Here is a 15,059-nt window from a genome sequence, read left to right on the forward strand (position 1 = left end):
GCCAAGTAGAAGGGAACCAAGTTACTGTTCATCAAAGAAAAATACACAGATTGAGCTGAATTGTCATTCTAGACATCATGGAATCTGCAGAGAAGGAATCCCAAGATAAAACAGGGCATTAAATTCTGCGATCACAGAGCTTCACCTTGCAGTTGCAAAAATGAATCACACATTTTTAGAATCAAAAACCAAATCAGGGAAGTGACAAATAAGTGTGGCTTCTTCTCCCCCACTCCCTCATACTCCAAGCTTAACATATACACTTCATGTTAAAGAAAAGCCATCAAACCATACCTATGGGCTACACAGTCCCTACTTGCCGCCACAGCACTGCCCTAGAGTGTCTGAGATACACCTACCAAATCAGCTTTCTCACAGCTGTGAGAAATGCTGAGCTGAATTCCCACATGTTTGGATTGGGGTATTTCGGGTGGGTTTTTTTTCTTTTTATTCTTTTTTCTTTTTTCTTCCTTAAGCAGTGTTGTTGTTGACATTTCAGAACCCTTAAAGCAAGAACAAGACACAGTTGTTCTAGCTAGAGGAGAAGCCTGAGTGAATGCAACAGAATTGCACAGAGCTGGAGGGAATTTAGAAGATCACTTAGTCCATGCTCACACCCCAAGGCAGGATCACTCATACCCGCGTTTGTTATTTCTCACAGACTCATCTAACCTATTCATAAAGCCTTCCAGTGACAGAGACTTGACAGTCTCCTCAGGCAGTCTATGCTATGGCTGTTCTCCTATACATCCTGGTCAGAAAAGATCGTTATTCCCTTCTGTGCTGCAGCAGGCTTTTAGTACCTGGAGACCATTATGCTGCCTCCCCTCAGCAATCTCTTCTGATTAAAGAACCAGACTTAATCTTTCTTTGCATGGGATGTTTTCTAGACCTATTTCATGTTTTTTTCATATAGACAGGGCCATTCAAGAAACAGTTTTGGCTCTCTGTATGTTTACAGAGAACATAAATTTGGAAGCATGACTGCTAATGAACCCAGGACAGTTAATCACCAAGTGGCAATCCTGACTAGTGTTCACCTCACAGGGTTTGCTCAACCCACTGCTGCTCCTCACTCAGACACAGTTGCCCACCTGTTTTTCTCACTGGCTCTGTTTTGTATTTCAAGATTTGTAGAGTTGCCAGTTATCCCAAATTTCAAAATGAAGGCTGTAGATGTTAAGAGCTGGGTATTTTGGTATCAGTGTTATGGCTCAGGGGTCCCACTTAGATCAGGGGAATGGCAGCAAGCATGTTTTCTTTTTAAGCTAACAAGAGAAAACACATGAAGAAAAGCGCAACTGATCTAAGCTTATGGCCCATCACAGCTCTAAATAAACCTCAGGTTTGAGAATCCTTATTAGCGCTAGAGAAACCAATACTTTCGTTACCACTCTTCTGAAGAAACAGTTCAGGGTTTGTCAGTCTGAGAAGGCACAAGAAGACTCAACCCTCTGTTCTGCCACAGGCACATGCTAGCCAGGGAAGGGAAGCACTGGCATCTGTGGGGACAGCAGCCTCGTGCCTTTCATCAATGTTAAAAAGACTGAAAGAAGAGCTCTGCAGCAGCCACGCTCTGCCCAACTGGCTGCTGCGCTAGATGCAGCTGTGATTTCTTACCCAGCTGAGTGAGAAGTTTCTGTAACCACATCCTTAACCCATTTCCAGAAGGCTGTTTGATAGGGTCAAGCAGTCTTTGCAAATGCTGTAAAATACTGAGGAGGGAAATGCATAAGTGAAGACACCATAGGAAAAAGACATCCTGTTGTGGGTTTGTGGGTTTTTTGTTTGGGTTTTGGGTATTTTTTTCTTTTCTTTTGTCTAACCAGAAGTACTTAGCAAAGTCTTTCCAGCTTGTATCTGTAACACACTACCTTCAGGTGAAGGACATGGAGCTTGGCCATCCACTTAAAGCTAAAGACTTAGTGGGGCTCAAGAGAAAGGAGTGGATCCCTTCTGATTTACAGCATCTGTGAGAAGTAAATTAATTTTTTATGCTGCTTGTCACCTACCCATCCCTTCACATTTATGTCCTCCCTACAAATTAAGGGCCAAAGACAGAAAGCATTATTCTGTTCTCATTAGACTTTCTTATTGCTCAGGCTTTCCCCCGGAAGCTTTTAAGCTTAATATGTCACACACCCCCAAAAATGCCTCCCTTCCCCAAAAAAACTTATAGTGCAAAACACCAGAACTGAGGGCTGTATGGTCCCTGTAGTCATGAACTTAATCTATATCACTCTGAACTGAAAATAAATTCAAAGAGAGTCTGCATTTATTTGTTTGGGTCTATGCCAGATAGCTTTTCGTCAGAGACGGTCAATATATTACATGTACTACTGCAAAAGACTGCATAGATACTCAAGGTGCTCTTTTCCTCCCCAACAAAAAGTCTCTGAGTTCAAGGACTTCATAGCACCTTCACTTTCCAACATCTCTGGCTTATTACTTTCTGCTCTGTACCATGCCATAGAGGGGAAATGCCAGCAGGCTGTAAGGAAGTGTATTTTCCAACTTATTAATTCAGCATAAGACAAACAACCCCTGATGTGCACCTGCATTCCTAACCAAGCAGAAATCCTTGAAAAGGCAACAACAAAGAGGGATAAAATGATATCTACTTTCTTTTAAATACGGAGCAGACTTCTATGGCTTAGCAGGATATTGCCTCATTTCTTCTTTACCTCTCATTGGAATAGGAATAAATACATTGCAGGCAGCCATGACCTCTAACACTTCATAACAGGAGCAGTGTAAGCACCACACTTTGCAACCTCCTCAGAAAAGACTAAGCAATCTGTGTATTTGGACAACCACAGCAGATATACATACTACAAACAACAGAAAAAAAAGAAGAAAAAAAAAAAGCAGCTGGATTTACAGTAGGCAGGCAGTAGGGATAATGCCAAGAGTCCTACACACACATTGCTACAAGAAAAAATGCTTCCTTCTACAGATTCCACTTTTGGCTCAGTATTGGGGCCAGTTCTTTCTAATATCTTTATCGATGATCTGGACAAGGGGACTGAGAGCACCCTCAGCAAATTTGCAGACAACACTAAGCTGGCAGGGAGTGTTGATGTGCAGAGGGCAGGAGGCTCTGCAGAGGGATCGGGACAGGCTGGACCGATGGGCCCAGGTCAGTTGTATGAGGTTCAACAGGGCTCAGTGCCGGGTCCTGCCCGTGGGTCACAGCAACCCCCCGCAGCGCTACGGGCTGGGGGCAGGGGGCTGGGAAGTGCCTGGAGGAAAAGGGCCTGGGGGTGCTGGTCGACAGCCGGCTGAACGTGAGCCAGCAGTGTGCCCAGGTGGCCAAGGCGGCCAACAGCATCCTGGCTTGTATCCAAAACAACATGGCCAGTGGAACAAGGGAAATGATCGTCTCCCTGTACTCGGCACTGGTGAGGCTGCACCTTGAATACTGGGTTTGGTTTTGGGTCTCTCACTTCAGGAAGGATGTAGAACTGCTAGAGAATGTCCAGAGAAGGGCAACAAACCTGGTGAAGGGTCTAGAGTACAAGTCTTATGAGGAGCAGCTGAGGGAACTGGCGTTGTTTAGTCTGGAGGAGACTCAGGGGGGATATTGCTTTCTCCAACTACCTGAAAGGAGCTTGTAGCAAGGTGGGGATCAGTCTCTTCTCCCAGAAAACAAGTGACAGGACAAGAGGAAATGGCCTCAAGTTGCACCAGGGGAGGTTTAGGTTGGATATTAGGAAAAAATTCTTCACTGAAAGGGTGGTTAAGCACTGGAACAGACTGCCCAGGGAGGTGGTGGAATCACCATCCCTGGAGGTGCTTAGAAAACGTGCAGGAGCAGTACTTAGGGACATGGTTTAGAGACGGACTTGGCAGTCCTGGGTTAACAGTTGGACTTAATGATCTCAAAGGTCTTTTCCAACCTAAATAATTCTATGAATCTATACTTTCCTGTTCCACAAGGCACTAGGAACAGTTTGCAGAAACAGTTTTATCTTGAAGGAGGTGAAGAAGAGAATACAGCACTACTTTGCAGGGCTTGTGGAGCAGACATAGCTCTGATAAGAATAGATTGGGGATGCCTCTCTTTGCACAGATCTATCACCTAAGGACAACATGTAGGTACTATACAAGGGGATGGCAAATCAGAGCAACTTGATATGCAGCAGTAGGAACATTAATGATGCTGGCACTGCAGCTGAGGCCTAGAAAAAGCAGTCTTTTAATAGCAGATGATGCTAACTAGCTTTTTTCCATCATTGGGACAACCCATACTGGTGTGTTCAACCCCAGACTCTACAATGTCTCAATGCCCTACTGAAAGCACATAAAATACAAGTTTGCTGTGTGTTATCTGCTGATCTCAGCCCCCACAGACACATCCCACTCAGCCAAGACCAGAGCAGCTACAGAGTGGCCTCATTCACAGGATCGCTGAGGCTGCAAGGAGCCTCTGGAGGTCTCCAGCAAAAGCTGCCTGCTCAAAGCAGGGTCAGCGAGAGGGTCAAGTTCACTTGTGTCTCCAAAAGCACCTTAACTTAGCACTGTCTCCCCAGACACCAAACTGAAAGAAGGCAGAACTCTTTATATTTCTATGGACATTGCCATTTTTTGTGCGTACTCTGATACCTCAGTTAGTGACAAGGCATTTATTTCCAGATAAATAGCTACTGAAGGATGGAAATAACAAATAACAGGGAGTCAGAAGGCATTCATGCCAAGTTCACTTGAGCAGACATATAGTCCAAATACTAGAGAAATAATGAGATATTAAGGCTTAGTTCCTCAGATGGCTCCATTTAAATTAATTAAGGCTGGTCACTTTATACAGGGAATCATGGGGGTGGGGGGGTGTGTATCTGTAATATGCTTACACAACTAGATTTTCTTGTGAAAACATACTTCTGGCACCAATAATAGCCCTGGTTTATCATCTTTCAAAACAAAGGCATTAATTCTCTTCTTAAGAGGAGGCACAAGATGTAGTGAGCTGCCTACCCACCGCTTTCAGAGCCCAGGCTGGAACGAACTTGGCCTACAAGCCTGTAACAAACTACTTTCTAAATAGAGGCATATTCCTCAAAAGAGGTTTTTTTTTGCTTAGATAACCAAGATAAACGTCCCATTTACATGTTAATTAAGGTACACAATTCCCACATGCACTAAAATTACAAAAACACGTACTTTACAGTGTACACAGCAATAAATCTTATAATTAAGAAAGGAAAGACCACATTTCTTGAAGAAGATGCTTTTACACAGTTTTAACACTCCTTATATAGAGAGAATGAGCAGCTGGATACTGTACGCCTGGAGCCAGATCCCAACTTTCCTACAGCCCAGAGCTGCTGTGGTACAGAGCACTAGGTCAGCTACCGTGACTAGCTGAACTTACAGTGACAGGAAGGGTCTGACATTTTGTGCAATGAACCAATTTGCACAAGATTTGAAAACAAACTCAAGCATATGCCATGCAGACTACAGTGCAATGCAGTCTTCAGATTTGAATTCAAACCTCTTATTCTCCCGAACTTTCCATCTATAGTTTGTAATAACCAATTATGCCGTAATATAGGCTTGCAGAACGTAGAATTTTCAAAAATGGTAACAGACTCCATGAATACTTCGTTGTTCAGCCTTTCCCCAGCTCACCCCCAGGCTTAGAAATAATTGTGTTGATAAAATAACACCAAGGATTTGCTCTTGTCTGTATTTTCCTTATTTATTTTCTTTGAATTTCATCCCACTTTCCAGCTGTCCCTAGCTGCTGTGACTATTCTTGAGTTCTGTACTGCACCAGCAGTACTTCATCCTGTGAATTTTTGAACAACTTTTTTAACTTCCTGAAATTAGTTCTGTAAATTTAGCCTCTCTCAAAATTGTGACCCAGATGTGTAAAATGTGTAATATGTTTTAGAAAAAAAAAAAATCCTTTCTTATTCCCTGCAAAACAAATTCAGCAGATATTGGAATTGCCAGGCAGGGGGAGAGGGCGCTGGGTGTTTCACTCAATGAGAAGGCTGCAATCTCCATGGCTCCAGTGAGGCTCGCACCCTTCTGTGATGTGGGGAATTTCTGAACTTCAGCCCAACACCTTCCCACACCACAGGCTTCTCTCTCCCCCTTCAGGGCACCTCCACTCATACACTAAATCCAGCCGTAAGAGAATCACTTTTGGCAATTGTAAATCAAATCCTTTTTTTCCCCCTTCTTTTAAGTCTGCCTTGGTTTTGTGATCAAATCTACCTTATGATCTAGGTATATCACATCTGCAATACGATCTACTATAGGTCATACCTACTATAGATCTACCTATATCATATAGTACAGACACATAAATTTAAGGCTGTCCAGAGACCCTCATTGGAAGATGGTACTTTCATCTTCACTAGTTCACATGTAACTTTTGTTTACATGTGTGATACATTCAAGGTAATGATTATGTTAAGTGCCATCATTCTTACTACGTTTGGATCCTTGGCCTGAATGATTGTGTGGGATGAGCACAGACTGAGGGTGGTCATCCTTGGGATACTGAAGATAAGCAAGACACTCACAGTAGTACCACAGATGCCCGTTGCATCCCGGACTTGGTGACAATGAGGGCACTGGAGACATCCCACAGCACCTCTACATCAGAACAGAAGAGTTCTCTTCTGTTTCAATACACAAACATACAAGTTGCCTTTGAATGGTCCACTCAACCTTAAAAAATCTTTTTCCAAGAAAACAACAAAATACTTTCTCTTAATTCTCAGGAATGTTTATATTTTCCTTCCTTCTGTTAAGTCAGCTGCATCTTGTTAATTCCATCTACCATTTCAGGCACACCAAGTGTGAAATTCGTATCCCCCTGAATTCAGTCATCGTTCAACGTGGAAACAGATTTGATCAGCAGAGTCAGCATTTTCTCTGTATAAGTTAACAAACATGAACATACAAAGGTGAGCACAAAGGTCTCACATAACAGAGCTTTTGCCCACTTTTCAAAGGACTGCAGCTCCAGCAGCCTGATTCCTCCTGCAGTAAGCAATAATGGAGATCAGCCTTCAGCTCTACCTCCCTAAGCAATGTCTGAAAAGATCATGTTAAATGCTTAAGCTCCTAACGCATTTCCAAAGCATCCTTTACTACCCCCTTAACTATTTGAAGCATATGAAATTTCCAGCAGTATTTTTCAGAACTTTGCTAGACTGAAAAAAATAAAATAAAATAACATCAAAGCCTATTATTCCATGTACTAACTTCAAAGTACACAGTTGCAGAAATAATTCAGTAACATTTAGACACTAAAAATCCATAGGAAGCAAAGGAGAAATTAGGAAATACTTAAAAAAAAATAATTGGTTCCTTATTTCCTCTCTATTCTTTATGAGAAAATCTGGGTTTCCTGTCAGGTTTCAGCTTAGGAGGGATTCAGAGCAGTAGTTAAACTGAAATGTGTCTCTGGTAGATATAGACATTTCATCATTATATTGTCCTACTGAATGGCCAGTATGTCGCATGAGGTGTACCATATCTGCATTATAAATGTGCTGTGCTCTAATGACTAACAAGAAAAACTGTAAATGATCTACTTAAGCAAAACCAGCTAATATATTAAGGGGATGACATGTTCTGATGAATCAAATAATTTTTTTCTCTTTCATTTCCCTTTAAAACTTCAAAGCAATCAAATGTTGTTTATGCATAAAATTTAATCCTTTCACCAATCTGTAATTTGATTGAATTTGCATACTCTATTTCCCGCAAGTCAACGTGAAGAGAGCATCATGTAATTGAAACCATTTCCCCTCCAGTCCTACCTTTGCTGTAATATTTTCTATTAGTAGTTCTATTATGCCTAATATCTGTAATGTTGGCAGATTACAATTTTCACTTAATACAACCTGTATTTATAAAGCACTAGGATGAAAAAAGAACAAATACATGAAAAAAGAAACAATAATTACCTGTCTTTGATGCCACACAGATCAATGTGTAAATCACTAAAATTCCCCAGGGAGCCTTGCTGAACTAAAATGAGGTCCTTGGGCTGGTTATCAATAAAGATGAGCCTCATACAGCCTTGAAAAGCAGTAATGGGATTTAAACATTGGGAATCAGTGAAATTGTCAGGGCACCCTGTGGGAAAAAAAGAAGAGGCAGAGAAGAATATTGGAATTTTCATCTATTTCTGCTGGGATTTCCTGATGCAAGAACTCAGAGGCTCACTATTCAGTTCTCACTCCTTGTGCCGTGCAACCTCTTGTGTTATAAATCCTTCAGTAAGGAGACGGGGGGGGGGGGAAATAATAAAAAAAAAAAAGTCAAGTGCACTCAGCCACTGGAAATATCAGAGTATGAGGTTTTCACATGTGTTAAGCGAAAACAAAATGTGGGGGGTTTCCATCTTATTTAAACTCCACAGCTGATAGCAACTGACTCCCATAAAAAAACTGTGCAAATGGGTTAAATTCTTCTGCTGCAGCAACACACAGAGTAAAAGGATGAAATCCTGTGGACAGCAAGCAAGAAAACCATTTATATCTGAGCTTTCTCAGTATTTGGTCAGCTCTAAGATCCAAAGCCTCCTGTGCATCCTCACGTAGTGCTGTATAGGGCAGCGCAGAGGGTTCATCAACATCACAGCCTCACTACAGTAAGCAGTGCACAGAAATAGGTAAAAAGACAGTTGATGACACTTCCTTTTCCTAAATTAATGCTTGCACTCCAGAAAACAGAAGGTAGTATTTTTCAAGACTGTTCTTTCCATTTTCAAAATTGAGCAAAACTTACATTCATTTCCATGAGCACAGTATCTAAATACCTTTGTAGATCTGAGCTGTACGTCAATTAAGCTCTGAAGTTTAAAGTTTCTGAGGACAGTGATATTTACAGGAATATCAATAATACTAGTAGTCCTCGGGATTTTTAACTAGAAAGAAAACCCTTGTGGCTAATACAGCTATGTAGCTTTTGTATGTTTTGTCAGCTAGATGCAGGTACACATTGGCTACTGTTAAGGGGTTCTGACCTTTATCCCTCTTAAGGACTGACCAAGACGACTCTTCCATCTTCCCACAAGTGCTCTGCAGCTCAACAGGGGGCCTAAAATCAGTTAGCACAACATATACTCTTGGCTGCAAAAACTGTGCACATGGGGAGACTTCAATGGTGAGCACCTGAAGGTCTTTATTAAGAAAACCTGTCCTGCATCTGTCTGAATCAACCTACCTCCAAAATAGTAGCTGTTTCCAGAGTAGATCCTTGAGACAGTGGTTGCATGGCTAGCAGTGGCAGCGTTGTTATCCAGTGTCAGGGTAATGCGATGTCTTCTAGCGTTGATGTTAACAGAATGCCAGAGCCCATCGTGGAGATTGGTGCCTGGCAAAAAACAAGTATAAAAAGCGAAAAAAAGAGGTGCGGGAGACAACCATGTTCTTCAAACCTCCTTTTGCTTCCAGCTAGTGACCACAAATGTGCAGCTGATCCCCAAAAATGCAGAACTGGCAGCTGAAAAGAACTCACTTCTGGAAACAAACCAGATAGAAGAAAAGGCCCAAGATATTGAAAGGTTTTGAGAGACTTAAGTAGGTGACCTCACATTTTAAGCTAATTGCTTCTGATACCACAGGCACTCATAGAGCTGTCCAGTCCCTTCACCTTTCTGGCAGCACATTACTACCATGTTGTGGGTATTTATGTCTGTCCATCTTCAGTCTGTTGGGAAACGCTTGTGGCTCATGGGAGCGTGCAAAGATCTCTGTTGAGCTTCTGGTACTAAACACATGCCTGAGACTGCAGAGGATTAGATTCAGTGAGATGGTCGTACCCTGTCTCAGGCTCCAATATGAAACATGACAAACTCCAGTGGGTACCAGTAGGATTTGTGTTTCTTAAAGCCCTTCAGCACTAGGTTAGCACACAGTCTTACTGATGGATGTACCAAAGCCCTTCTATACTGGATTTTGTCATGGGTCTTGTGAGAGCTGCAATTGTTGCTCTGACCAGAAACCTATGAATCTGTGAGAGATTATAGTACGGGGTAGCCTCTTTCTCTTCTCGACACTTGTGCAAAGTGGGAAATAATCTTTCTGTTTCCTTATTCTGAAAATCAGTGTTGCATCTCATGGCTTTTGAAATAACACCACATAGCTACAAAGAAACCCCACATCCATTCTGACAGCCATAAAAATCAGCGGGCAAGCTTCTGAGCTCACACACAGTGGTGCAGATCAAAAGTAACCTAATTACAGTTCAAAATACTCTACTGTCAGGCTGGAGTCACTGAGATCGAGCACAGACAACTAGTGTTTACTCCCCTCCCTAATGGAATATTTTTCATTGATGTAGCTTTCAGAAGAAACAAACGAGCACTTAGTGACACAAGGAGGTGTGAGAACAGTTCAAAACAAAATAAAAAAAATTGTGGGTGTTACACGTATGAAAAGCCATTTCATTATGGATTTGAAAATGAGACAATTTCCACAGTAATGGCTGTTAACGCATGTACAATTTCCATAGAATAAGAGGCTGGTTTCCCAGCAGAAATGGGTAATTTTTCACTAGAACAAGTCCATTTTGAAGTGAAATATGCTGCTGAAGTTTGAAAAGATGTCAAAACAAAACAGGTCCCATTTGGGGCAAAAATAGGTCCATTCTTGAGCAAGCATGAGTTTATTGTGAGTACCTGACATCTGCAGAACATGGCACTTACACATGGAAAATATGCAGAAATTGCAAGTAGGCAGTTTAGAAATGTTTTGGATAGCACCAAAGGCTGGGCTCGGGTTCATGATTTCAGAACTACATAAAAACAAATACACCAACCAAATATTGACATTGTCTCAGCATTGTCGACAATTTAATTAGGACTGCAATAAAGGCTGGAAACTCAGTTTACAGCATTCAATAGCAGCAAGCTAAGGCGGTAGCAATCTACATGAATAAGGATAGATGCACGGCTGCCTCATTTTCTATCATAAAGGGGAACAAAACACGCATACGGAACAGCTCTGCTTTGACAACTGTCAGATTTTATCTCTGCTTCTTTTAATAGACACATCTGCCCTCTTTTAGTCAGTACTGGGAATATTTTAATATTACATATTTTTAAACAGCTGCTCTTGAAAATATCATCATTATTATTATTCAGTTCCTTCTGAGTTCCATCACTATTACTCATCCACCTTTGGAAACTGGGTATTCAACCCATGCAGAAAATTAATTTCCCAGTCTCCCACCTAGCACTGCTGCATAGCAGTGGAGTATGTGCAGAGGGCCCTGGTCTTAGAACATTTCAGTTTGGGATGCCAGCACAGCTTATACAGGTCACACTGGGATAGCAGCGGGGCTGTTCTGGTCATGCCTCTGTTGCAGAGTCTGAACTGTTTCCCTGTTGTCTCTGGGAGCCAATGTGTAGCTGTTCTGGTAAGTATTTACAAGCAATTTCCCCTGAATTTTAAGTCAGAGAGGCAACCCTTTCACATTCTTGCATCCCATCAGCCGTACACAAAGCAACTTGCAAACCGGCTACGGAGCGCAGTGAAGCAGTGTGAGGAGAGGAAGCCCATGGTCAGCCTCTTTTCTGAGCATAGCATAAAGGGCGAGTGTAAAGCTACAGTTAGGGGAAGAAAATCAGCTCTGACACTGCCGTGACTTGGGCTGGGGAACAGTGCAGCACCTAAGCTGGCTCCCAGCTGACTTCAGCATAATCTGAGCATGGGAAACAGGAAGGTCTTCAGGTGACCTGACTGAAAAAAAAAAATATATTGTGATTGTTTAAGAACACAGAGGCCGAGCTAATTGTCAGGTAGATTGAGACTGGAGATCTCAGGATGCCAGCTTTTTATGCATAGATCTACTTCAAGCTGCACAGAGCACCTCTACCACTGGGAAGCAAGAGAAAATTTAAAAAGATAAAGACGATTGTGTGCTTCCTTATTTCACCATCCTTTCATCCTGTGGGGTTAGACCTTAGTTTTTTAAAGGGAGACAGGTGAGAATAAACAAAGATTAAGTACCTTCACTGATTTCCACTGGGTTCTCTGTCTTTTTCTGAATAAGTAGTGTCAATCTCCCACCATGGAGGTAAACCAAGAGGGGTCCCGAATTTTCAGACAATTCAGTGAACAGAAGTAAGCCGTCTTTATTCCATGTTCGAAACTGGAAGCTGACCGACAAACCATCAATTTGAGGAGTCCCAGGTAGTAGCAAGTAGCTTCGACTGGTGCTGACAAAGGTGATAGGAACGATTTGTGGTTCTGAGCAAGAAAAGGTCACGTTCCCCTACAAATAATAACAATCAAACGTAATCAACATGACAATTTTTATCGTTCATCTCAAAACATCCATAGTTAAATAAGCTCAAATCCAATAAATTGGATTTCTAATGGCCCGCAAGGCTGAAATAGGTATTGTTATTCAGGTACGAATCTTTGGAACTCATTAGCAAATGTATCCGTCCATTCTAGGAAAACACATTGGATTTAAAAATTTTACTTTCACCCTAACTAGGGGGTCGGGGATGGGATCAAAAATCAAAACCTCAGTTCTTAGAATCTAAACGTATCCAAATGTCCCATATCAAGACCATGACTAGGTGCAGAAGGGCTTATTTGCTAGCCCAGACAGACCACCTCCACATGGCCACATCTGCTTTGTGTTTCCCAGCACCTCCCATTTCAAGGTAAAGTTTAGCTTTATGTTAAGAAAATCAAACTCATTTAGATCTATGCTAACTTCAGGAACTGGCACCAAAGGAACAGTAAGTCCGCTTGCACTTTCACGTGCTGTGGGATGTGATACAAATGTCCTGCGTTGGCTCTGCACCGACGGGACTACAGGGGTGTGAATTAGGCAAGCTGCAATTGAGAAAACAAAGCATCCTCCAACGCATAGGGATCCTACCAAGCAGACTAGATTTATTCTACATAAGCCAAAATGCAGTGAGAGTGCTTTTTCTGCCCATTTACACCAATGTTAGATAATTTTAAAAGTAAAATCTCCCTCATCTCCTAAAATCTAGTACACGGGGCAAAATATGAGGCAAATTTTCTGGGTTTATTTCAAATATACAAAATATAATTTGCAATTGCAGTACTGGTTATGTTTTCTTTTACCTTGAGTGACACAGCCCTGTGCTGCTCCAAATAATGAAAGTCAACCTAATGATGATAGTATCACAAATAGTTTAAAATAATTACTCTGAAATTATTTCAAAATTCATAGGGAAACTCAAGGAAATAGTAATTTGAATACAGTACTTATAGTGGGATGAAACAAGTGAGATTTCCTTGCCAGTGCTAGGTCCCATGCTTTTGATCAGATATTTTGAGGAATTATTAAAACATTAGATACACAGCAAGCATGGTGAAATCTAACACTGCTTACTGCCAAACTTAGTTGATCACCTCAGTCATCCAGCCCTGAAATCAATGGTGTTATTTACCCAGAAAAGCAGCACATTTTCTCAAAGCAGTCAGCAGAATTTGTACCATCATGTACCACTGTAGTTTGTAGAAGAAACGACTCAACCGTTTTGTTCAGCCATCGTAGATTAGCCAGCCAGGTCAATCAAGCCACATAATAAAACTGTAACAATGTATAAAGCCAGAACGCATTTAAACAGCCACGTCTTTCAAAGCCAATCCAGGAGATTGTTGCTTTGAACTAAATTGCTTTGTAAAATACCAACTGGAATCTGATAAAAACATCTGGGTAAAAGGCTTTCTCCATGGTACCACTTTTCATCAGAGCTGGTACCTCACTAACAGGATAATTATAACAGCACTTGATGGATGTATAGGAAGTTGCACAGTGCTTGGGGAATTTCTCTTTCAAATCTCATAGACAGCTGATGGAACTGCTCCCTATCACTTTCAAACGTCTTTCTTGTCTTTATATTAAAACAGGGGAAAAAAAAAAAAAAAAGTTCCAGAAAGAGACCAAGCTATCACTGAATGAAACAACCCTTGACAGATTTATATCTATATCAAGTTATTTCTGTATTCCTTGCCCTGTTAGGTGCAGAATGCTACATACCACATTTAACAATGGCAAAAGGTTATCCATGGGTATATCATGTTAGAATAAGTTTTGAGATATAATCCAAAGTTTATCCAAAGTCACCTGAAGATTAGTCAGGTGGGAAGTATGATGGAAATTTGCTCTCAACTTTTAAAACTTTTCTACTAATTGTTGGGGGTTTTCTGCATAAAAGAGATGCCATAGGTTTGGTTGTGTGGGGTTTTTTGTTACTGTTGTTATATTTCTGTCTCCATTTTCATCTGAATTAATGACAGATTATAGAAAACTGTCAACTGCAGCGATATAAACAAATACAGTTAACTTACTCTAGAGCTTTTTAAAGGTTTAGACATTTAAAATGCCGATGACAAATTTTCTTTGCAATTCTAGACATTTACAGTGATTCAAGTAATTCCATACAAAGCAGTAAGACATTTACAGACCTTATACATATATAACACTGAAGCTTGGAGGAACGTTCAAACATTATGAGTCTGCATTCAAGTATCTAATTTTCTTCACTGGCAGTGGGAGGCTGTAACAAAATGCAAGACTGTAGAGGGGAAGATTTGCAACTTTTGGATAGGATTTCTGTCTCAAAGCTCTTTGCAGATTTTACCCACCAGAAGAATAAGCTATGCCTAGACTGACTTAATGGTGCCAGAGAAGGTGAATGTTAAGATGAAAAAAAACATGTTTACAATGCACAACAAACCTTCAGATGACCTTAAAATGAGGCAGTGAAGACCTTGCATAGTCAATATGCTTTCAGCTGTTTGCAGCAGCACCATATCAAAGTACCTCTGATACATATGTGTGGGCCCAAATATAAGGTCAATTTTCTGCCTGATTTTGATATATTTTGTCTGTGTTCTCAGCACATGCAACTAGTCCTGAACTCATGGATTACTGTGACCCCTTGAAAAATTCAGTAATACTTCAGTCAGTCACACCAGCTAATAATTCACGCCATTCAAGTTCTGCATAGAAGTCTTGTACTGGGACAGGAGCAGCAAAGAGCACTGACTGACCCCACAGCCAATGCTGGGACACATGGGCCGGACCTATGAGTC

At 41.3% G+C, this 15,059-nt stretch overlaps 1 protein-coding gene across 5 annotated transcripts in view; it reads right to left on the minus strand.

Annotated features, from left to right (window-relative positions):
• Positions 1–15,059, minus strand: part of CNTNAP5 (contactin associated protein family member 5) — a 318,700-nt gene that overhangs the window by 128,575 nt on the left and 175,066 nt on the right. For all 5 annotated transcript variants that reach the window (XR_013929928.1, XM_080398712.1, XM_080398711.1 and 2 more), the window contains 3 exons: positions 11,982–12,246; positions 9,193–9,342; positions 7,929–8,100 (listed from right to left, as the gene is read on the minus strand). Coding sequence is in view for 4 of the 5 variants with exons in the window: in XM_080398712.1 (XP_080254838.1) it covers positions 7,929–8,100; positions 9,193–9,342; positions 11,982–12,246 (587 nt within the window). In the remaining variant the exon portion in view is untranslated. The remainder of the gene's footprint in view (positions 1–7,928; positions 8,101–9,192; positions 9,343–11,981; positions 12,247–15,059) is intronic.

Source organism: Falco punctatus, assembly GCF_963210335.1.
Source record: "Falco punctatus genome assembly, chromosome: 8".
In the NCBI taxonomy this organism is placed as follows: Eukaryota; Metazoa; Chordata; class Aves; order Falconiformes; family Falconidae; genus Falco; species Falco punctatus.